This window comes from Equus quagga, chromosome 4, assembly GCF_021613505.1.
Source record: "Equus quagga isolate Etosha38 chromosome 4, UCLA_HA_Equagga_1.0, whole genome shotgun sequence".
NCBI lineage: Eukaryota > Metazoa > Chordata > Mammalia > Perissodactyla > Equidae > Equus > Equus quagga.
The window spans coordinates 113,309,250-113,332,507 of NC_060270.1; the positions used below are offsets into that span (position 1 = coordinate 113,309,250).

The 23,258-nt window shown below is 34.9% G+C and overlaps 1 protein-coding gene across 3 annotated transcripts in view; it reads right to left on the bottom strand.

Moving 5' to 3' along the window:
• The window catches only part of OLA1 (Obg like ATPase 1), a 166,942-nt gene that overhangs the window by 71,268 nt on the left and 72,416 nt on the right, over window positions 1-23,258 (bottom strand). For all 3 annotated transcript variants that reach the window (XM_046659727.1, XM_046659725.1, XM_046659726.1), the window contains one exon: window positions 826-1,001. In XM_046659727.1, coding sequence (XP_046515683.1) covers window positions 826-1,001 — 176 coding nt within the window. The remainder of the gene's footprint in view (window positions 1-825; window positions 1,002-23,258) is intronic.

Below are 23,258 nucleotides of genomic sequence, written 5' to 3' on the forward strand. Positions count from 1 at the left end.
CTTAACATTGTAGAGCTCCCTAATCAACTGTGAGTTTTCCAAACTTATTAAAAATAAATGAGGAAGAAAAAAAGATAATCACAGTTTCTGAAAATGAAAAAATTAAAAATAAGCACGTATTAAAAATATATGACAAGTTAAAAAGAAAGAAAATCCTTCCTATGACAAAGAAGCATAAAAACCAAGAACAGCTTATGGGAGATATTAATAAATGAGAAAATATATAAGTGGGCATTGCTTTTTTAATGTAAAAGAAATTTGATATTTAAACTAAAAGCTTCAAAACTGATTTTGAAACATTTATTATAATATTACTGATAATTATCCACTACAGTGTGATAGGAAACACATTTGAATATTAAAGACAATGACATGAGTTATTCACTCCATAAAAAATTAAAATTATCTGTAGATTTTAATAGCGCATTCATTCAGTCAACCCCTATGGAAGATCAATTCCTTGCATAAATTCACTGCTTCAAATCCACAAAACTCACGTGTTCAGTCATTTCTCTAAATCCAGTAAGTTTTTCATCATAAAACCACACTTCTCTGACACTAAAACTTAAGGATATACATAGTAACCATATAAACGCTCAATATTACTGCTAAATATTGCTTGCAAAGAACACCTTAAATAGTCTGTCACTACGACCTTTGTTGCCAAAACAAAAACGAAGTTTCTCAACAATTTTTCAAACAGAAATGACCTTTAGATTCTTAAACTCCATAACAATATTAGACATTTTATCTGCTTTATTTTTAAAAAAATTAATCAAGAAAAATGAACTCAAGTATCTGAAGAAACTGTAAATTTTTACTTACATATTCAGGTTTTAGTTTTTTATCTCCTCCTCTGACAGCCACTTTTTCTAGTTTATCTATAATGGGCCCAATCATTTCCTCATCTTTAAGCTGAAGCTCTTCATGTATTATTTCTATATCTCGAATAGGATCTACACTTCCTTCAACATGCGTGATATCATCATCTTCAAAAGCACCTAAAATGAATTAAAGGGAAGCAATTCAATAAACAAATGATAGAGAAGATCATTATTAGAGTGAACAAAGATTCCTAGAAGGTTATCAATTTATTCAAATTATTCTGAATTCTTGCAAGTAGGACATAATATTTTTATTTTCCTATTTAGTAATATCTAGGGCACTAGCAACAAAACAGTAGTTTAAGAGCCTCAACATCTCAAAAACTAACTGACGTAAATAAAATTATGATCTTTACAGAAAAGAAAATTATGCTCCAGAACTACTGGTATTTTCAGGTTTGGTACATTAAAAGAGCCTGAATTCCAGGCATGAGAGCCTGAAGTTCTAAACTGCACTATTAGGGTTTCCAAGGGAAACTGGATTTGGGGGGGTCGGGGGAGGAGGTGAAATCATCTGGCAGGCCTCTTCCCTGCTTCAATCTACTTTATCACTGTGGTTCTGACGGTGATTAGATAATGAACCACTCAGACACACAATTTACACAGCAGCTAATTTCATCGGCCTGATTTGAGGGTATGGTTTTTAGGGGGCTATCAAAGAAGCAGATGAAGGTGCATTTGTCATATATGAGTGACAACCATTCACACTATCTGAACAAAATGATGCTGGCCCTTATTAGAAACACATGCTATTATCACATATTTAAAGTGCAGTTGAAGCCATAATTTCAAATTGCCAACTGGAAACATAAGGGTAAAACAACCAGATATTACTGAAGCATGTGTACTGACTTTATGCCCTTTTGAAGACATAATGTGGCAACATAATTCAACTGGGATTTACTCAAATTACCAGATAAAGAACAGTATAACAAAAATGAACAAATACCAAGAAATATTATAAACAGAAAGCAATGATGTACCCACAAAACAAGAAACACATTTATAAACAAATTAATTTAATTAAAATTACCAATTAGATTATACTCCCAAAATGAGATGTTTTCAAACATAAAGCATCAATTATTTTAGATAGAGGTATCATAGGAATCATGAAAGACAGTTTGATAAGAGAAAAACAGTGACTATAGCTCATTCTTATATACCAAAGACCAACATATTCTCACTACAGGTTACAAGGAGTTTTTAAATATAATTTCCCATAATTAAAAATAATCGTTGTTTGTATCTTAGTGAGGAATTATTCAGTAATAATAGTAAAAAATAGTATATTATGCAATTAAAATATAAGTATTTAAAATAACACAAGTATTCTTGGCATACAACTGATGTATTATATAGTGACAAATTCATATGAACAAAATTATCAAGAAATAGGGAGGTAATATCTTACTAATAAACACACTAGACAAACAGTGGTTTAGGTAAATTTTTTAAATATTTGAAAAGTATGAAAGAAGTCTCTCTAGAAGCACAATATTATTTACTTATGATTGGAGGCACTTCATACAAATGGCACAATAAAACAGGAAAATAAAAATAAAAGTTAGCTTCCCAGCAGTCAGAGCAACAAAGGAAACATGGTCAGTTCAGTTATAGAAATAACTAAACTTTTTATGACACTCAGAATGAAAAACATCCTATATAATCACTCTTACGTAGGGCCCATGAGAAAGAAACTATAGTGACGTCCCCAGAAGCATCCCTACAGTAAATCATCAGCAGGCGTTAAATGGCAACGTCTTAATCACAACCCTCAATTTTAATGAAGTGGATAATAGAGAGAAACTTAGTAATCGGAATTCTTCTGGAAGCAAAGAAAATAAAGCTCTCTGATGATCTGAACTAATCCAAATAGAAAACCTAGAATACAGGTGGGGGAAAATCACCTGTCTATCTTATAACCTTCAAATTAACCTCTAGATTGTACCTCACCTGGAGTTTGCCAAGGATTAGGCTAGGAAAGGAGTTATGGTTGGATCATCACTAATCCATTCCCCCCATATAAGAAAAAACTCCAACACAGACCCTATACACTCTTGATTGCATTGTTGTTACTATGCCTGAAAGTTAGTATTATTATATTCATTTGTATGTGAGGTGGCAACATATTATGAGAACTTAAATTTATTTTTGATAATAAATATTGACAAAAATTAAGACAAAAATTAAGTGAGGGGCCGGCCCCGTGGCTGAGTGGTTAAGTGCACACGCTCTGCTGTGGTGGCCCAGGGTTTCGCCAGTTTGGATCCAGGGTGCAGACACGACAGTGCTTGTCAGGCCATGTTGAGGCGGCGTCTCACATGCCACAACTAGAAGGACCTGCAACTAAGATATACAACTATGTACCAGGGGGATTGGGGGAGATAAAGTACTGAAAAAAAAAAAAAAAGATTGGCAACAGTTGTTAGCTCAGGTGCCAATTTTTGGGGAAAAAAAATTAAGTGAAGGGAACATTAAAGTTATCCTTTAAAATTAAATAGCCTTGTGATAAAATGAGGCCAAAAGCAGCTGTAAAATATAAGGTTACGAAAATTTGGTGGCCATCTGGGTAATTTCCCATTTCTTAGAAGTAAAAAATTAGAGATTATTTTCCAAAGATACGCTTCCAGGTCAACAGACCTTACCCTACACTTACATTATAGCATTGCTTCACATCTTATCTTTTTTAGCACACGATTTAGTGGTTAAGAATAAGAGCTTTGAAGTCACACAGGCTTACTGGTCATAAAATCTCAGACAAATCACTGAACCTCTAGGGATCTCACTTTTACATCTTTAAAATGAAGATGTTTCTGCCTCTCAGAGAAGGGGTATGATTAAATCAGATGTAAAGTGCTCAGCAGAGAGCTCAACATGTAGAATTCTTTTAGTAATTGAGGCATATACTATTTTTTTATGATGTAGGAATTAGTAATTGAGGAGAAATTCCATAGTAATATAATCAGACATTAATTTTGAGTAATATCATTTCATGTTACTCAATTCACCTTGGAAGAGGTTAAAATAAACTTTATGAGTTTACAGGGTTTTTCCACCATCGATTCTTACTATTTCCCCAGAACATTTTTAGCCTAGTCCATCGTCAAAGTTATTTATTTCAACTTCACATTAACTAAAGCAATTATCATAATTGTTGCAATTATCACAATTGCCCTTTGAGGGACACACTGTACTGGTAAAGACGACTCCAGTCATCTTGAAGACTACACCATATCATACTGAATTGCTTGGTGAGAAAGTTATTTCCGTTTCAATTCTCTTTCAGTCCTTCTGACTACGTCAAAGAGAAAGTCTCAGTTTGATGCTGTTGGTCTTTCTAATATTATAAATTTACCTTTTTACCAACAGAGCAGGCCTCAGCCTCAGAGCTTCTAAAGGCTAAAAAATTTTTAATATGTAGTTTCACTGTATTTATTTTTATTATTTTCAATTTTGGCTAGTGATATTAATTATCCTTACATTAGTGACGTTTCCTGTTTAAATAAATTTAGCCAAAAACGTAAGACTACATTTTTTGGTAAAATCAACAAATGTCTGAAAATATTAACTATGGACATTTTGGTGATGGGATGTCATCTGATTTTTACAAACTTTTTTGGTAGTACTATTTTGTATAAAATGATGAGGTGGGGCGACACGTTGCTATGCAATACTTTAGCTGAGATAGTCAGGGAGACCTCTGAGGAGATGACACTGAAGCTGAGACCAGAATGGCCAGAATGAGGCAGTAATGTGAAGATTTGAGGGAAGAGGGTTCTAAGAAGAAAGTATAAAAAGCTTAAAATGGGAACAAGCTTGAAGTGTTTCAGAAATAGAAATAAGGTGAGGGTAGGTGACCCACAGCAGAGGATGGTAAATAGTTTAAGCTGGAGAAGTAAAGCAGTTCACATACATCTGTAAACCAGGGAGTCTGGATTCTATTCTAGCTGTGATGGAAAGCCACTACTTGGAGAGCTTTAGATGAAGGGGAAGTAGGGTAAGAATGTATGATTTATGATTTAAAGACGCCACCTCGGCTACTTTAAAAAGAACAGACTCTAGGGGCTGGCCCCGTGGCCCAGTGGTTAAGTTCGTGCGCTCCGCTGCAGGTGGCCCAGTGTTTTGTCAGTTCGAATCCTGGGCGCGGACATGGCACTGCTCACCAAACCACGCTGAGGCAGTGTCCCACATGTCACAACTAGAAGGACCCACAACGAAGAATATGCAACTATGTACCGGGGGGCTTTGGGGAGAAAAAGGAAAGAATAAAATCTTAAAAAAAAAAAAAAAAAGAACAGACTCTAAAGGAGGGGACAAGAGTGAGGGCAGAAAGACTAAGTTAGGAGGTGGTTGTAGTGGTGCAGATGAGAGATGACCAGATGAGTGGTAACTTGAAATAAAATTATAGCCACAGAGAAGATGAGAAGTGTTTGTACCGGGAATATATTTTATAGATGCACTAGATGTAGGATGGAAGGTCATGACCAGAGATACAAAGCTGGGAGTTAATCAGATGTGTTGCAAGCTACGGGTCTGAACGACATCACGTAGACAGAGCGCTCCAACACGCAGATGTGTGATAGCAAGGAGGAGTCATCAAAAGAGACTAAGAAGGGGTAGCACAGTCACAGAAAAAGCAGGAGTATGCTCTTATGTGAGTGAGGGAAAGAAAATGTTTCAAGAAGGAAGGTGTATAGTTGGTGCAAGGGACTCTTGGGATTTCTGATTTCAGGTTCTTAGGATAGATACCCAGTAATGGGATGGCTGGGTCATAGGGTATTTCTATTTTCAACTTTTTGAGAAATCTCCATACTGTTTTCCATAGTGGCTGTACCAGTTTGCATTCCCACCAACAGTCTATGGGCAATCTCTCTACCATCTCTGCTCTGGATCTTATCCTCTCCCAAGGAAGTTTGCTCCACAGATTGTTCTTTCTATTTCCCGAGACCGCAATCTATTTTGCCTTTCTCTCTCCTATATTAGTATCATATCCATTCCACTAATACTTTCCCATCAACATTTAAGTAGGTTTAAGATTCTACATTAAATTAATCATGTCAGTCACCCTCGGACATTAATTTCCATTCCAGCTAATGCTTTCTTTCCTGCAGCTCAGAGTCAAACTTCTTGAAAGAGCCATCAGTACCTGCTCTCTCCACTTCTGTAGTTCCTCTTTAAAACAAAATCCACTGCAATTTGGTATGTGCCTCCACCATGTCAACAGAAATTGATCTCAAAAAGGACACCAATGATTTACCTTCATGATGCTAATCAAACGGCTATTCTTCAGGAATCTTGAATGATCTCTCAGTAGCATCTAACTTCAGAGCACTGACATAGTCTCTTCCACTGCTTCTTTCTAACTTCATTCTCCTGATTGTCTTCTATTTTCCCTGGCCATTTTTTCTTGGGCTATTCCTTTTCTTGCTCTAAGTACCCTATAAATGCTGATATCTCTCTTAGCTGTCTTCTCTTATCCCTCTATTATACACTCATTAACAGAATTTCCAGCTCAGAACTCCCCTGAGTGGCTCCAGTATACTTTGAGGTAACAGCAAATAAAATGAATCAAAAAACCTTTTTATTTATTATATAAATCATTTCTATTATAAAATCTATTCATAAGTGAATAAATGCAAAATGTCAATGCTTACACTAAAGTTGAGACTTTTAAAATTTGTGTAGCTTCTTTACTGAGATCCAGTCAAAATACAGAAATAATATATGACTTGGTAAGATACATTTGACTATCCATATGGTATTGGACATTCTGCATGATATTTATTTCTTGGTATGAAGTGGCTGAAATGAGTTGGCTATTTTCAATTATTATGAATCAAATGAAGATTGATCAACTTACTCATTCATTCATTCAAAGCCTATCATAAAGATCTGAGTAAAAAGGATAAATCTATATGCTTAAGATGCAAAATCTAACTGGGAAGGATTTCAGAAATAAAAATATACTTCAGAAATTCAGGACTTCTGTGAACCGCTTTGCTATATTACTACTTAAATTTGGGTTGTATTCAGTTTTCAGAAGCAAAGCATCCCTAGCTAGATGCAGAAATGGATTTTAAAACACATGATATATTTAAGTGTACAGACTTCACAGCAGTGCTTTATAAACTGCCTGTCACGGAAACCTTGATATTCTAAATAGGATGTCTAGAGATTTCTTGGGAATAAGAGGTATGTAGTCAAGATGGACCTATTTGACTTGTGTTTTTTCCATCCTCTACCTCTACACAACGCAGAGACATGGAATTTCTTGGTATATAAAGCAATATATAAACTACCACCTCCTCAACACATATGCAAACCACAATACTCTAAGTGGACTAAATATAAGTCCTAAATATAAGTTCCTCTTTTAAAGAAAGCTTGCTTATACATCTAATACTATGCTAAGTCTTGTGAGAATTAAAAACAAAAATCAAAATAATAGAATCTTGGTCTCAATGATTGGACAATCCAGTTGAGAAAACGAATCTAATCTAATAAAAGGAGAATAATATTCACTAGCAAGGACTTCAAATATAAGTTTAATTAATAATAATTAATCATTAAGGCCTTTAAATATACAAAAAATAGTATAGGTAAAGAAGATGAAGAAAGGCATGACAAGTAATGGGGAAAAGCACTAGAGAATAAAATAAAGGTTGAAATAAACACAGCCGACTGGAGAGCTTACTATAGTGAGAAACTATTGAAGAATAGTAGAAGATAAAAACATTACATCAGGTTGGGGTGAAGGATAGGGAAGTCCAAGCAGCAAGGTAAATCTGGATCTCACCTGCTAGCTAATAGAAAACCAACATTGGTTTTTATGTTAGTAAGTAACAAATGGAAAGTAGCACTTTAGAATATTAATAAAAGGTTAGGGGCCACATTCCTAAACAAGTAGAAGATAAATTATTAACTATAATGTTGAGATCACAAGACAAGGATATCCTGCTCAAAAAATCATTATCTTTCCGAATTTCTAATCCATTCTTCAAAGCAAAGTTCTATCTTGTGTCAGAACTAGGATTCTCAACTTCCTTATAATTCTATAGCTCACTAATATTTAAAGAGAAGAGAGAGAACTAAACTTACATTGGCAATTCTCTTAAAATCTATGGCTTTATTCATAAACACTGGAACAGTGCCAGTTTCTATGTCCTTTCCATAAATTAGATGACAAAAATTCTTTATTGAATCAGGGGAAGAGTGGTTTTAAGGAGGAGTTAGATGTTTATCACATTCCAAATGCTCTGATTTAGAAGTATAGTTTAAGACTAGGTTTACAGATGCACTTTAAAACTCTAGTACTAACCTAGATAAAGCCTATTCTCCTCTTGACAATAAAAGCAATATAAGCAAGACAAAATCTAATTCATAACCAGATTTAAGCTTGTAATATTTCTTTATCTCTGTATTACATAAAATGTATAGTTTTAACTACTTTCCCTAAGTTAGAAAGTGGGAGAAAGGCATCTCAATTTATTATATTTACTTCAAAGATCAAAGGTATCATCACCACACACCAAAATAAACTCAAAATGGATCACAGACCTAAAGATTAGGCCTGAAACAATAAGTCTTCTAGAAGAGAATATGGGCAATACACTCTGACATCAGTTTCAAAAGAATCTTTTTGGACACTATAACTCCTCAGTTGAGGGAAACAATAGAAAGAATAAACAAATGGGACTTCATCAGACTAAAGAGCTTCTTCAAGGCAAGGGAAAACAGGATTGAAACAAAAAAACAGCCCACTAATTGCGAAAAAATATTTACAAGCCACTTATCCGACAAAGGGTTAATCTCCATAATATACAAAGAACTCACACAGCTTAACAACAAAAAAACAAACAACCCAATCAAAAAATGGGCAGAGGACATGAACAGACATTTCTCAAAAGAAGATATAAGTATGGCCAACAGACACATGAAAAGATGTTCATCATCGCTAATCATCACGGAAATGCAAATCAAAACTACACTAAGATATCACCTTACACCCGTTAGATTGGCAAAAACATCCAAAACCAAGAGCAACAAATGTTGGAGAGGTTGTGGAGAAAAAGGAACCCTCACACACTGTTGGTGGGAATGCAAACTGGTACAGCCACTATGGAAAACAGTATGGAGATTTCTCAAAAAGTTAAAAATAGAAATACTCTATGACCCAGCCATCCCATTACTGGGTATCTATCCTAAGAACCTGAAATCAGAAATCCCAAGAGTCCCTTGCACCCCTATGTTCATCGCAGCATTATTTACAATAGCCAAGACGTGGAACCAACCCAAATGCCCAAAAACTGATGATTGGATAAAGAAGATATGGTATATATACACAATGGAATACTACTCAGCCATAAAAAAGCACAAAATTGGCCCATTTGCAGCAACATGGATGGACCTCGAGGGTATTATGTTAAGCGAAATAAGCCAGACAGAGAAAGACGAACTCTATATGACTCCACTCATAGGTGGAAGTTAACATATTGACAAGGAGAACTGATCGGTGGTTACCAGGGAACAGGGGGGGTGGGGGGAGGGCACAAAGGGGGAAGTGGTGTACCCACAACATGACTAACAATAATGTACAACTGAAGTCTCACAAGGTTGTAATCTACCATAATATTAATAAAAAAAAAAAATCAAAGGTATCAGGGAACAAAGCGAATTTTAGAACACAGAAAAGAACTAATAAATCATTCTACTAACAAAATTCTACTAAAAGGGATGTAGGTTTCTCTAAGCCTTTAGAGTTTGAAGCAAATGAAAAGAGTTGTATCAATCAAATTGTAATTACTTTAAGTGGATATATTTATAGACCTCTGGAGAAATAAAATATTTTGTAAACATATAAAAATGGAAATGATTGGTCTAGTAATGTAAACTGTTAACTACTTGATGCAATAGCATAAATAGAACAGCATAACTAGACTTAGTGGGTTGTACTTATTTATAATAACGAATCAATCAAAAGTAGCCTTTACAATCTTTAATCTTCATTTTCCAGGGGAAAGCCTATTATTTGAGATAAAGCAAAGGCCCTAAAGTAAGCCAGTCCATGCTACAGGCTAATTATTTAATGCTGGAATAGAAAATAGAACTATGAGTAGCCAAAAGAATTTGCTTTTGCTTTCTCTTCCTTTTCCTCTCCCCTCCTCCTCTCTCATTATAGGAAAAGGTTGAAAAATCAAATCCTGGCCAAGAGGAAGCAAACTACCATCCCTCTGATATATTAAAAAATTGATCATGGTTTTCAAAAAGTTTAGTAAAATAAAATGCACACGTGGCTGACTTTGAGGGACTGATCCAAAATTAAAGAAATTGTAAATGATTCATGCAGGACTTGTAAACAAAGTAGTTAACTTATATGGAAGCAATCAAGCAATGCAAGAAGTAAAAAATCACTCCCAATCTTGAGACAAACACCTATTTAGTATAAGGGAGAATAGTAAAGTGTGTCAGTCACATTCTGAGAAACCTTAAAATTTTTTGTGTATTATTTTCTCCTAATTTTCTAAGAGATCATATAAATTAAAAATATATGCTTTTAAGTAGTGACTCACAAATAAAACATTAAGAAGGAAGGATAAGATGAACAAAGAGAAAAAAAGAAACAGACATGAAAAGGTAGAAAGACATGAAAAATGTTAAAATTGGAGCTTATATTAGTGTAGTAGCAAGCAAAAAAGCCTTTTGGTTATTACTGACACGGCTTAACTGATTAGGAGCAACACATTACAGTATTATACAATATAATTCTTTCAAATATACAGAAAACTCTGCCTAACAGTTACTGGTATTGTACTTATATTGTAGCTAATTAGGCATCCACACCATCAAGGAATCATTAAAGTCACTTAAAAGTTATGAATTATAAGCCAGAGCCAACACCTGTACTTAATTATATTCAATTGCTCAAAGGTTTTACATTTTTAGTTGCTGCAACATATCAACTCTTTCCAAAGAAACAGGTAGAAGTACTTTAATGAGAACTAACATTCATCTCTCAGCAAGATTTTCACTTCTTATTCTATGTAACAGATACTTTCAATGCATAAAGGCAAATTTAACCAATGATACTTCGAATTAATATTTACTGAGATCCTGCTCTACTTCCAATGTTGAGCTAGCTCCTTCCGCTGTATTTAACCTTCCCAATAACCATCTCACTCACTCCCTAACTTCTGAAACGTCATTTAGCCTTCCCTCTTCCAGGAGAAAAAGCCCTTTATAAACTGGCCTTGCCCCACTCTCACTCTCCACAAAACCTCAGCTCAAACAAAACTCTTATACAGGGTCTCCAAGCGCTGAAAGTTCTTCAAATTCAACTGCCACTAAATTTTGCCCAGTTCCTTCCCTCAGCCTCAAAAATACAAATCCTTTCTTTTATTACAAATCACATCAACACCCTAAAACGCATAGCTTAATTTCCCCTCACCCACAAGGCACTTCTAGAAAGTCCAGGTGTAAAAGATCTCTAGCATCCCTGTTTGGAATAAAGTATGGTAAAAGTGATGGTTTAATATATTACCCTAATTATGGCTCCTGGGAAAACGCATTTTCATACCTTTTTAAAGAGTAATATTGTAAGGGAGAAAAAAACGCAGTAAAGAAATTAATAAAAACTAGAATTTTATCTTTACTATCAGTACTATAAGCAATGAACTCTCTGCCACTCAAGAAATAAACTAAATGGCAAATCAGGGTTTTAATTTTTCTAATATTGGTGCCCATTAATATGGCACCTTTCAATCAAACTGACCCACTTTCAGTGCTTTCATTTTACATTTTCGATGCTGTTACTCATCCATCTACACGGAATCTTCTTCCTCCTCACTTCTGCCTTTCAAAAAACATTACATATGGCCTTAATTAGATGTCACTGAAATACCTCCACAATGACAACTTCTCTAACCATACCCTCTATCTGAACTGTTAACAATAATCTGGCTGTTTTATTCACATGAACTGCAGCATCCGTATCTAGTATTAGAACATGTGATTCTATCTCCTAGTTTCCTAAGCTTGAGAATTCTGTCTTAAATGCTTTTCTAGTTCCCTCCAGTGCCTTGATCAGAGCTGATACACAAATAAGGTGCAGTGAAGAATAAAGTAATGAATGAATGAATGTCTCAAGCACTTAGCACTCAGAATGAAAAACTGTTAGAGGGAGCTATAGATGCTAGATGAAGCTACACATGCAGCACAACAGCAAAGGATCAAGTTCACAGCATACAGTAAGATATTTAGCAAATATTTCAAAGAAGCTAGTGCTAAGTATGTCAATTATATAAATTAAGAGGGTAAATAAAGCACAAAACGTGGTAAACTGTAATAACAGACATAAGAAGTTTCTTGTGTTTCATTTCTTCACCTCTGAATGGCTTGACTATCAGTGACAGATATTCACTTAATTATTTTCTGAGGACTTCTATGGTGTGTTGCACTGGATTACATATTGTGGTACAATTTTTTAAATTTATAAATCAAATTAAGAAAAGGGAACACATACCTATATATTATAACTAAAACCAATAAATTAAGCCACAAAAGAAAGACAGAAAAGGGACTGATCAGTAAGGAGGGAAAGTGTGAATATAAATGAGGACTTTTAGGGATAGACGATAGCAAAGGGAAGCAGAGTCAGAGTCAAGAGGCCATTCATTCCAGGCAGGATGGAAGTGTAAGTATAGCAGAAGTGATTAAGGGTACCAACTGGAATCAGACTATATGGATTCAAATGTTTATTTCAGACTGTTTGATTCATTTGTTATGTGATTATTTAATTTCTCTTCACCTTAGTTCCCTTCTCTGTAAAATACAGATAATAATACCTACCTCATAAGATTGTGCTGAGGATTAAAAGTGATAATGTATGTAAAGATCTTAGGATGGTGCCTGGTACATAGTAAGCATTCAAAATATGTTAGCCATACTTATCAGTGAAAAACTGAAGACAAAGTATATACCAGAGTTTCTCAACCTTGGCACTATTAACACTTTGGGCGAGATAATTCTTTGTTGTGAGGGGCTGACCTGTCCACTATAGGATGTTTAACAGCACCTCTGGCCTCTACGAACTAGATGGCACTAACACACACACACACACACACGAGCATACGCACATGCACACAGGCATGCACCGTGGCTGAGAAGTTAAAAAATGTCTCCAGACACTGCTAACCCCCAGTTGAGAACCACTAGTGCACGCCAAAAGACAAACGTTGTGCTATGCAGCAACCAAAAGATGCTACCATAGGTTCAAACGTGCAGCTGTCAATTGATGGAAAGGTTCTAACACTGAGCTGAGGAGTTGCAGTTTAATCTCTTTGATTATAAAATTCCTCCATAGATTTTCAGAGAAGCGCTCTTGTGGTCTTGCTCTTGCTTGCTTACTCACTTACACTCTCTTTAAATGATTCTATTAGTTATGTACAGGATCTAACAGCTTAGAGACACACCCATGGTCACAAACAAAGCAGCTGATTGTTGGATACTAGTTACAGAAATAACATGAAAGTGATCAAATCTAAAAAGAAAATCTTCACAAAGATTTTTTGTCTAGTGGGCAGTAAAAATGATAAATTCAGAAAAAATGAAATGTGGCTGGTCATAAAGTTGGAGGTGTGTAATAGCTAGTTAAAGATATATATCTTTTTTTATTGTGATAACTGGTTTATAATACTATATAAATTCCAGATGTACATCATTACACTTTGATTTCAAAGATATACATCTTAAGACACATTATTTAACATTTACTGAATGTTAATCACAAAGAGAATAGGGCCAGGAGCTGGAGGGCAAATTCCAAAGATGAGAAAAACCTGAAGAAGATTAGTTTCTGCCTTCAAAGATGTTTACAATCTATTAAAGGAGACAGATCAGCACATAATAAATACAAGTAAACCCAGGGAGAAGGGAAGCAGAGAGTGGGTCAGTACGCAGTACAAGCTGATGAAAAAAGACAGACAAGGTTGCAAACCGGAACACTTGTGTTACATAGATGCCATTTAAAATTTAGATTAAGCTTCATGTACAGGTTTTGATGGAAGTATAAATTATTTTTTAATCCCATATTTAAATGTATTGATGCTGTGATAAGAGATAATATTGTCTCCACTAGAGTTGGAAACTGGTATTTAAATGCTTGAAAAATGTAAACATGTGACAGGTATTAATCAGTCAAGTAAATGGCTGGCTATTAATTTTTAAAAATAACTATTTCATAGCTTTATCCATAATATCAATGGATTATGATTTTTACCTAGTTTCTCTAGGATATGGGGTGGGAGGACTAGAAGGAAAGGGAAAAGGAGGACTCACCAAGAACATCTGGTGATAGAACAGGAAAACGATGGTTTGACTAAATCCACATTACACAACAGAGATCATATTCTTGGGTCCAAATGAAAAGTACTGTGAAAGTAAATGTCCTAAAACCAGATAACATACTTTACAAAATAATTAGACCCTTATATACAATAACCCACAGCTCTAAAATGAGGGCAAGAAACATGGAAGGAAGGGTAAGCCGGGAGAGATTAAGGACAGGCAAACAACCGCACCTTCGGGAGCAAATTGTGTAAGGAGATCACTGCATCTCCAGTATTCTTCCAACCTGATCCACCCTAACCGGCTCAACAAAATGGGTACCAACTACCTGAGAGACTCCTAGAATTCTACTGCTATCCTCAAGTCCTCAAGACCTAGTCATCATCATCAATAGTTAAGCCAGAGCAAACAATCACCACCAGGTGGTGCCAAACCAAAGCCAGTACCAGAATGGATGTGGCTGGGCCTGCACCTTGCCACACCCCTCACCCCCCTGCAGCTAGCTGTGCAGGTTCAGCCCAGTCATTTCACTCATCTAGCAATAAAATGACCTCATTATTTTATGTAACTGAAACTTTTGGGCTCAGTAGCACCTTATACCAGAGGAGGGGTGGTTACTGCAACACATTCTTTTGGGTGGGGAAGGGGGGAAGTGGGAGGTGGGAGGAGATGATAATTTGGGCTTAAGACTAGTTACAGAGGAATACACTAAAAAGAATTTTATTTTTTTTTTTTGCTTTATGCCATACTTAGTTAATATAAACTCAGATAAAGTCTTAAAACGAATCAGGAAATCATAAATAAGAATGCAGTACACAAAAAGTTCTGACCAATTAAGACTTTAAATAGTTAAATATGAACACAATTAATGCTTCAAGGCTTTTCCACATGGCTCTACTAATGAATCATGATCTTCAACAAGAGTGAAAGGACATAGTATCACTGAGCTCCTGAATAAAGTTAAATGATCCTATAGCTCTTTGTCTTTAGAGCATAAAACATGGGGACTATTGTAATAAAGTAAGACAAATTTCCCCACCCCTTCCTCAGTGTAAAAAAAATATGGAAGTTTCTCTAAATTCCTTTAATAATCACCTCAAAATTTCGAGAGAAAGACTTCATGGCACACTTATTCCCCTCCATCTCCATCTATCCCCACCACTACCAGATCTTAGCACAGCTTATATGTTATACCTGTCAAGATCTGACGACTGTATGTTATGTATTCATCTGAACAGAACCACTACACTTAGTTACAGGCTATCATCAACCAATTCATTCTCTTGCTAAAATCAAGTCATCCAATTACTCCTTGACTAATCAAGGCTGTTTTGGCTTTTTCTTTTTTCAAAAGGTACTCAACAGCATAAACAGTTCACTTACAAGAAATGGAAAGGGGCTAATCAGCAGAATTATTGTTTTGCTGCTACAATTTGCAGTATTTAAATGTAGTTGCTGATTGGACTGAAAGTTTTATGATATAGCATACAAAACTAGTTTAATACAACCGTGAAGCTGTGTAGTGTATTGTCTTGCCACGGCTATACTGGTCATCTTTGTAGGACAGACAATTGACTACTTTTTAAAAAATAAAGATATTTTAAAGAAGTGTCAGAATACTTTGCCACATACATTGGTTTTATAAAGGCAATAAGCTATTAATTCTTGAGCACTATTTTTAAAATTAGCAACTGTGTCCACACATACAAGTGTGACTGTTACATGTGTATAAAAACCACAACTGCTTGGGTTTTTAATCTACATTTATTTTGGCTTCTAAGCAATAATAAACAGAAGAGCCATTATTTAATTATTTGATTATTATTTAAGAAAATAAGGATTATCTTAAATATGTACATGTTTTAAACAAATACGTTACCCTTCACAAAAAATAAAGCAGTGGGCACTACATTTCTAAAATGAGGAGTATTTCAAATTACAAGAATAATTCTGGGTGCACACAAACTGTAAAATAAAATTATTATCCATCAGTATTGTTACCCTTATGCATAGAGAATTTCTGAGCGAATATTTAACAGAATGACTAAAGACTAAAATCTAAACACTAAACTAAAATCTTGAGTTTTACTCACTAAAAAATAAGAAAAGATTTATATGTCAAAACTTGACTGAAAATTTTGAAGAGAGATGAGGTTCAGTTTTTAAACTCAGATTTACCTTGTTAAATATGGAGCTACATTAACAAAAAGACAAATTTTATTTTGCAGGAGGAAGACATACTTTTGTAGTAAAATGAATAGTTTGGCTTTTTTTTTAAACCTTAAAACATAGCCAAATTCTTTATACATTAAAATGATGCTGTGCACTAACCATTAACAAGAACTTACATATAAGAGGAAAATAACACACACATAAATAGGATTAAGACAATTTCTGAATCTTTTATATATGTGCACATACATTACACAAATAATACTCTATGGCATATATTTTGCATATTAAGACCCATTTAGAAATGAAATTCTAGACAGAATTGTAAAATTATACTTTCATCAAATGTCTGATAGGACCATTCAACATATACATAAACATTTCAGAAAAGCCTTAATTCCACAAATGCATTGAACAAAGGTATATAAATGCTAGTATATTTCAAACCAACTATGCTTAATTTCCAAAAAATATGCTATTATTTTAATAATTTTTTTAAAAAAATTCAATCTGGTTATCTATGCTGAAATTCAAGGAAGCAAATAAATTAAAAACTAAGATACACTAACAACAGAGAACTAATATTCCTTAAAGCTGAATATTTCTCAGAGTAGGCACACCTGCCAATATATTAAAAATAAGTAAAATCAACTACAAAAGTGATAAATCAAATGCCATGGTAGACTTGACTTCTCGAGACAGCATTTTCAGCCGTCTTTTGTGGCTTTGTTTGGCGCCATAGTCCTTTAAGTTTTGTCTTCATAAAGCCCTAACTAGTTGTAATCATTTGCAGCCTAATTGTGGACATTTATCTGCTTTTCTTATGCATAGAACATAGCTATTAAAGCTGAATGGTGATGGTGTGAAGTATAGGTTAAATTGGGTGAAATTAAAGCAAATTACTCCGGGATGTGGAAATCTGAAAATAGAAACCACCAATGATTTGCAACCCTCTTGATGATCAGCTTCACAGAACCCTAAACGACAAGAAAACTTACATATTTTAAAGTTAACTAGGTTTTTAAAAATAATATGTATAAATGTATTTTTAACTACATGCACTTCTTAGTAATGGTGGAAAGATTATTTGTTTAACTCAGCTGCAATGTGAAAAAGATCTCAGGTTTCTATTTTAGATAGTGCAGTTCATTTCTTAAATGAGATTTCCTTTCTGTCATATAAATTTTTACCTATAAGAATTCATTCAACTATATGAAACACAATCTAGACACATTATCATATATTATTTTGCTAGGTAAGTTTTTAACCCTGAATAAAAGTATTATTAATACTAGAGATGATATAACACTGAAGTAACAGTAATAAAAGAAAATGAAAAATGTAAACATCAATGTATTATATCTATAGGCTTATTTATAAATATGCCATATATAAATCTGCATGTGTGACTAGCATACAGAAAAAATATATACAGAGGCCTAATAATAAATGTAAAACATTAGAATACAAGAATTTTATTTTTATTTATCTAAAATCTTACTTCTTGGGGCTGGACCAGTGACAGATGGTTAAGTTTGAGTGCACTGCTTTGGTGGCCTGGGTTCCCAAGTTCAGATCCCAGGCACGGAACCAGCATCTCTCAAGCCACACTGTGGCAGCATCCCACATACAAAATAGAGGAAGATTGGCACAGATGTTAGCTCAGCAACAATCTTCCTCAAGCAAAAAGAGGAAAATTGGCAATAGATGTTAGCTCAGGGCCAATCTTCCTCACACACACACAAAATAAAATAAAATCTTACTGCTTGATCCACAGTTCAGACAAAGACAATAAAAACAAATCCACATGCACCTTGCATATTTTCTTAGGCAAGCAAAGTAGTACAAAAAATTTACTAGACCACAATTTACAATAGCTTACGCTAAAGCTGGAAAAAATTTCTAGCAATGAAACTGACATCTTTCTTTACTGACTGCTTTGTAGAAAGCATATTTAGGTATATGGGGAGAGAAGAAATTCTATGATATGGCCCACACCTTCAAGGAGCTTACAATCTAGTTGGAGAATTAAGACAAGCATATGTAACTAAATCATGGCTGCATGAAATGGTACCTATTATATAAACAGAGCTCCTGACTTCAAAGATAAGAAAGAGCAAAAGGCGAGTAGGGAAGGAGAACCACAAAGGATATGGATCTTAGAGAATAAAACTTAGCTAGAGGTACAGCAAAGACAGGGTGAAATGCATAAGGTACATTCAGAACACAAGAAGCAAATCTGTCTGAGGAAAATTTAGAACAGAAAAGAGAGCACTGAAAAGCATACTAATGCTTGACAATGAAGAGCCTTGAGTACTCGGCAGAAAATGGAATTCTCAGGAAAGCATGAATGTGTTACAAGAGGTGGTAATATAATCAAATGCAATGACTCACAAGTAGTGGTACATCTAATTTCTCAATGGCTGTTATCACAATTAAAAGCAATATGCCAAAGATGTGGTCCTCTGGAATACGAGCAACATCCCTAGATCCTAGGGGGTTCCCCTTTGCTTGCCTTATACCAGGCTATGAAGGTAACTTCTTCTTACTTAATAACTGTATCCTTACATACTCATTATCTTTGTGTTTTAGAGTCAGCATAATACAAAACCTAATATTCACTGTAATATTCAGCTACTGGTAGAATTTTTGTGTGTGTATATTTTTAAACCAGCAATAATATATACTTCTAAATAATACTGCAATGTTAATAAAATGTAAGTTGGAAACTTAACAAAATACAACAATTATTTTCTACTCTGTGAAAACTAGGCATTTTTTTTTCCTCCATGGTATGGGACCCAAATTCTTGTACATAGTCACTATGGGACATAAGAACGGTTGGGAACCACTACTCTTGAAGGAAGAAGCTGGATGAAGGAGAGACTAGAACAGTGATTTTCAAAAATCTCCTAGGGTTCAGATGATTCCCAGACCTCTCCCTGATTCTGGATCACTGGGTACTACCCAGGGTTCTGCATTTTTAAAATAATGTATCTAATGCAGGTGGTTCCAGGATCACACTGATTAGAAAAAAGAGCCCCAGCGAGAATTTATGACTAAGGTCAGTTATAATGCATGAGAGTCTGAACTAGGAAGTGGCAGTGCAGACAGAATGAAGTAGAAAAAGAAAAGAAGCAGGGCCAACCCCATGGCCGAGTGGTCAGGGTTGCGCGCTCCACTTTGGCAGCCCAGGGTTTTGCTGGTTCGGATCCTGGGTGCAGACATGACACTGCTCACCAGGCCATGCTGAGGTGGCATCCCACACAGCACAACTAGAGGGACTTACAACTAGAACATACAACTATGTACTGGGGGGTTTTGGGGAGAAGAAGAAGGAAACAAAGAAAAAAAAAAGATTGGCAACAGATGTTAGCTCAGGTGCCAATCTTTAAAAAAAAAAAAAAAGACTAATACAAGGAATTAAAAAAGAAAGAAAAGTAGCACTTCCAGAAAAGATGAACAAAAGTTTATGAGAGATTATAGCAATAATATAAAGTAAATAATTATTATCTCTAAACAAAAGTATGGGTGCCTACTTAGAAAGCTGATGAAAGATTTAAATCTAGATACTAGAAGACTTTTAACCCAAAAAAGAGAAAAATTTTCATTTGGAAAAAAGAACTCCTCTATTTAACCAAATAAATAAAGACTTTAAAAATAAACAAAAAGAAATAAAACTTTTAAAATATGACATTTAATAAAGTTTTGGATTTATACTATACCTTTTTTTCCATATAGATAAGCTTAAAATTTGCACTAACCAATACAGAGCACTATGAGGAGGCTCTAATACTATTCTGCTTTATGTTTGCTGATCCCAAAAAGAATATATATCAGTTTCATTTTCATGAATAATAAACTTCCCCATATATTTAATGAAGAGGAAACATTTTTATTACAACTCTAGTAATGAAACTGCATCAGAATTACACTGCTTTAACTCATAATAATGGGATGTTTTAAACCAGTATTATGAGGTATTACCACAAAAAGAAAGATGATATTTGCCAGACAAGAATCAAAGTAAATTAGTTTTTAAAAGTTTTTAAACTTAAAATTTAACAGGCATTTCCTCCCCTCTCCAAATTAACAGAATTGCAAATAACAATATTTAAGTTTACATTGGAACGTACAGACGTGTAGTCAATCCCTAACACCTATCTGTACCCTCTTCTAGACTCCTCCATTACTTCTTAGGAGTTTAAGTGGGTTCAGGTTAGATGATTCCATCCACCCACAGTGACTGGTCAAGGATTGGGCATTTGACCTTAAGCAGATTCAAGTGGAGTAAATCTCAAAACTTATTTTTGGAAGGGTGGGCCAAAGTCCCTCTTTCTTCGGTGATGGACGTGAACTAGAAACCACACGGCCAGTGAGATGCTGGAAGCCACCTTTGGACCATGAGTCATCAGCTTTAGGATAAAGTTGGTCAAAGCAGAGGGCAGAGATGAAAAACGTTAAGTCCTTAGGAACAGTCTTGAGTCAGTGGATCAAGTAATGCCTGAAATGATATATCTTATCTGCTCAAAAGTACAAGCTAATGGATTAACTTTATTTTTAAGCCATTTTGAAATGGAATTTTATTGACTGGAAATATCACAACTCAGACATTATGCTTCCTACCATAACTAAAACATTGGTATAAGGAGTACCTATTATCTCATATTTAAAAATTAATGCATCCAGTTGGTATAAGGTATCGTGGAAAGGATATGCTCAGGCCAACAGTGCTGGCTTCAGAAGTTATGAGTTCTGGGCGGGCCCCGTGGCCAAGTGGTTAAGTTCGCGCGGTCTGCTTCGGCAGCCCAGGGTTTCGCTGGTTCGAATCCTGGATGCGGGCACGGCGCCGCTCATTAGGCCACACTGAGGTGGCGTCCCACATAGCACAGCCAGAGGCACTCGCAACTACGGTATATAGCTATGTACTGGGGGGCTCTGGCGAGAAGAAGGAGGAACAAAAGAAAAGGAAGACTGGCCACAACTGTTAGCTCAAGTGCTAATCTTTAGGGGAAAAAAAAAAGTAGCTAAGTTGATTTAAAAAAAGAGAAAGAAATTATGAGTTCTGCCATTAACTTGCTTAAGGGCATGCAGCTAACAACCTTTCTGACTCCTAGTTTCTTCATCTCCAAACAGAGATATTATCTACTGAAAAAAAAAATTGTGTAGCAAAATAGCTCTGATACAAAGAAGGTAGAGAACAAGTGTTGATGTTGTCCCCTTTTCTGGAGAGTCCATGCCAAGGAAATTCTTGTTCCCTTTCATCTAACCAAAATCTATCAATTCAAGTTTTATTTCTTCCTTAAACATAAAATGATTCATTTAAATGATGTTTAAGCCTTTATCAATTGTATGTAAGAGTACCACCTATCAAAGAAATTGGATTAGCTTAACAAATTAAATTCAGTAACAGAGAAAAAAGAAACGTACTTTATAAGATACTGAGAATGTCTTTCCTCTTTTCATTGTCTAGTAAATAATTTATCACTCATAGCTCTAATGTCACCTCCTAATACCTATCAGAAGATAATATCTGAAAAGTTTTTTTATGTACCTGATGAACCTTTTACTTCTGATGCAACTTTGGGAATTTCAATTCACACACTAAAAATAAGCCAATGGTTTACAAGTAGAACCTAAATTTGCCTCCTATGAAGCAGAAAGAAATAATAAAGCCTCTAAGAAGCAGTTTCCTAGGCAGACTGGTGACAGCTATTACTCTATCAGTTATGAGCATGCAGACACAACAGAGGACTAAGAAGCTCTGACAGGAACCCTACTGTGGGAGTGGCAGTTCCAGTTCCCACACCTGGGAAACACAATCTGAACACAAACTAGGAAATCTCAAAAAAAAAAAAAAAGAAAGAAAAGAAAGAAAAAGAAAAGTTTGTTTGAATGGGGTTCTGGCCCCCAAGAGGAAACTTATTTTTATTGCTACGATTACAGCGTACAATAGTAGTCCTTTATCATTTTGTTAAGCATCTCCACCTATACAACTTTAAATACTTGCAAAATTCTGTTCTGTAATAATAGTCTGCTACAAAATTTCTGTTAGTGATAATCATCAGTATTATCTTTAAAATAATGGGTCACAAAGATGTGGTAAAGTATACTTCTTGTTGTACTGTTGATTTATCTACCTACTAATTCCAATTAATTGTCCCAAATTACCCTACTAAAAGGTATTATTAACTTGGACTTTCTTTAAGAGAAAAATATTTTAAAGTTCTCGTCGCTTCTCCTATTGTAAATATTTAGTTAAGAATGCACTTAAATGGGGCCGGCCCAGTGGTGTAGTGGTTAAGTTTGCATGCTCCGCTTCGGCGGCCCAGGGTTAGCAGGTTCAGATCCTAGGCGCGGACCTACACACCACTCATCAAGCCATGCTGTGGCAGCATCCCACACACACAAAAAGAATTCATGTAATATGTCTTCTTTTATAACAGTCATAATAATTGCTACGCAAGATAAAGATTGACTCACATTAAAAGGTATCAACAATGACGTCTTAAAGAATCTTGAGTAAATTAAAAAAAAGAAAAAGATGAAAACGGGGAAAAAAACAGAAGTCAATACAATATTTAGCCTAGCCCCAACAAAAATATTTCCCCCATTTGAAATCAGTAAATATAAATTAGTTACAATTTAGTAACTAACACACTGGACTGAAACTTTTACATCTTCTTCAACTCACCCCCAAAGGCTATGAGAGACAGTAGTCCAGCACAAGTAAATTTAGAATCTTTAGAAATGTAATCCTTATAATTATCAATTATTCATTCAACAAAATTTTATTATTAATAATAAAGTATGATGGTAATATATTAAAATTAAGGATAGAATACTAAATAATAGTCG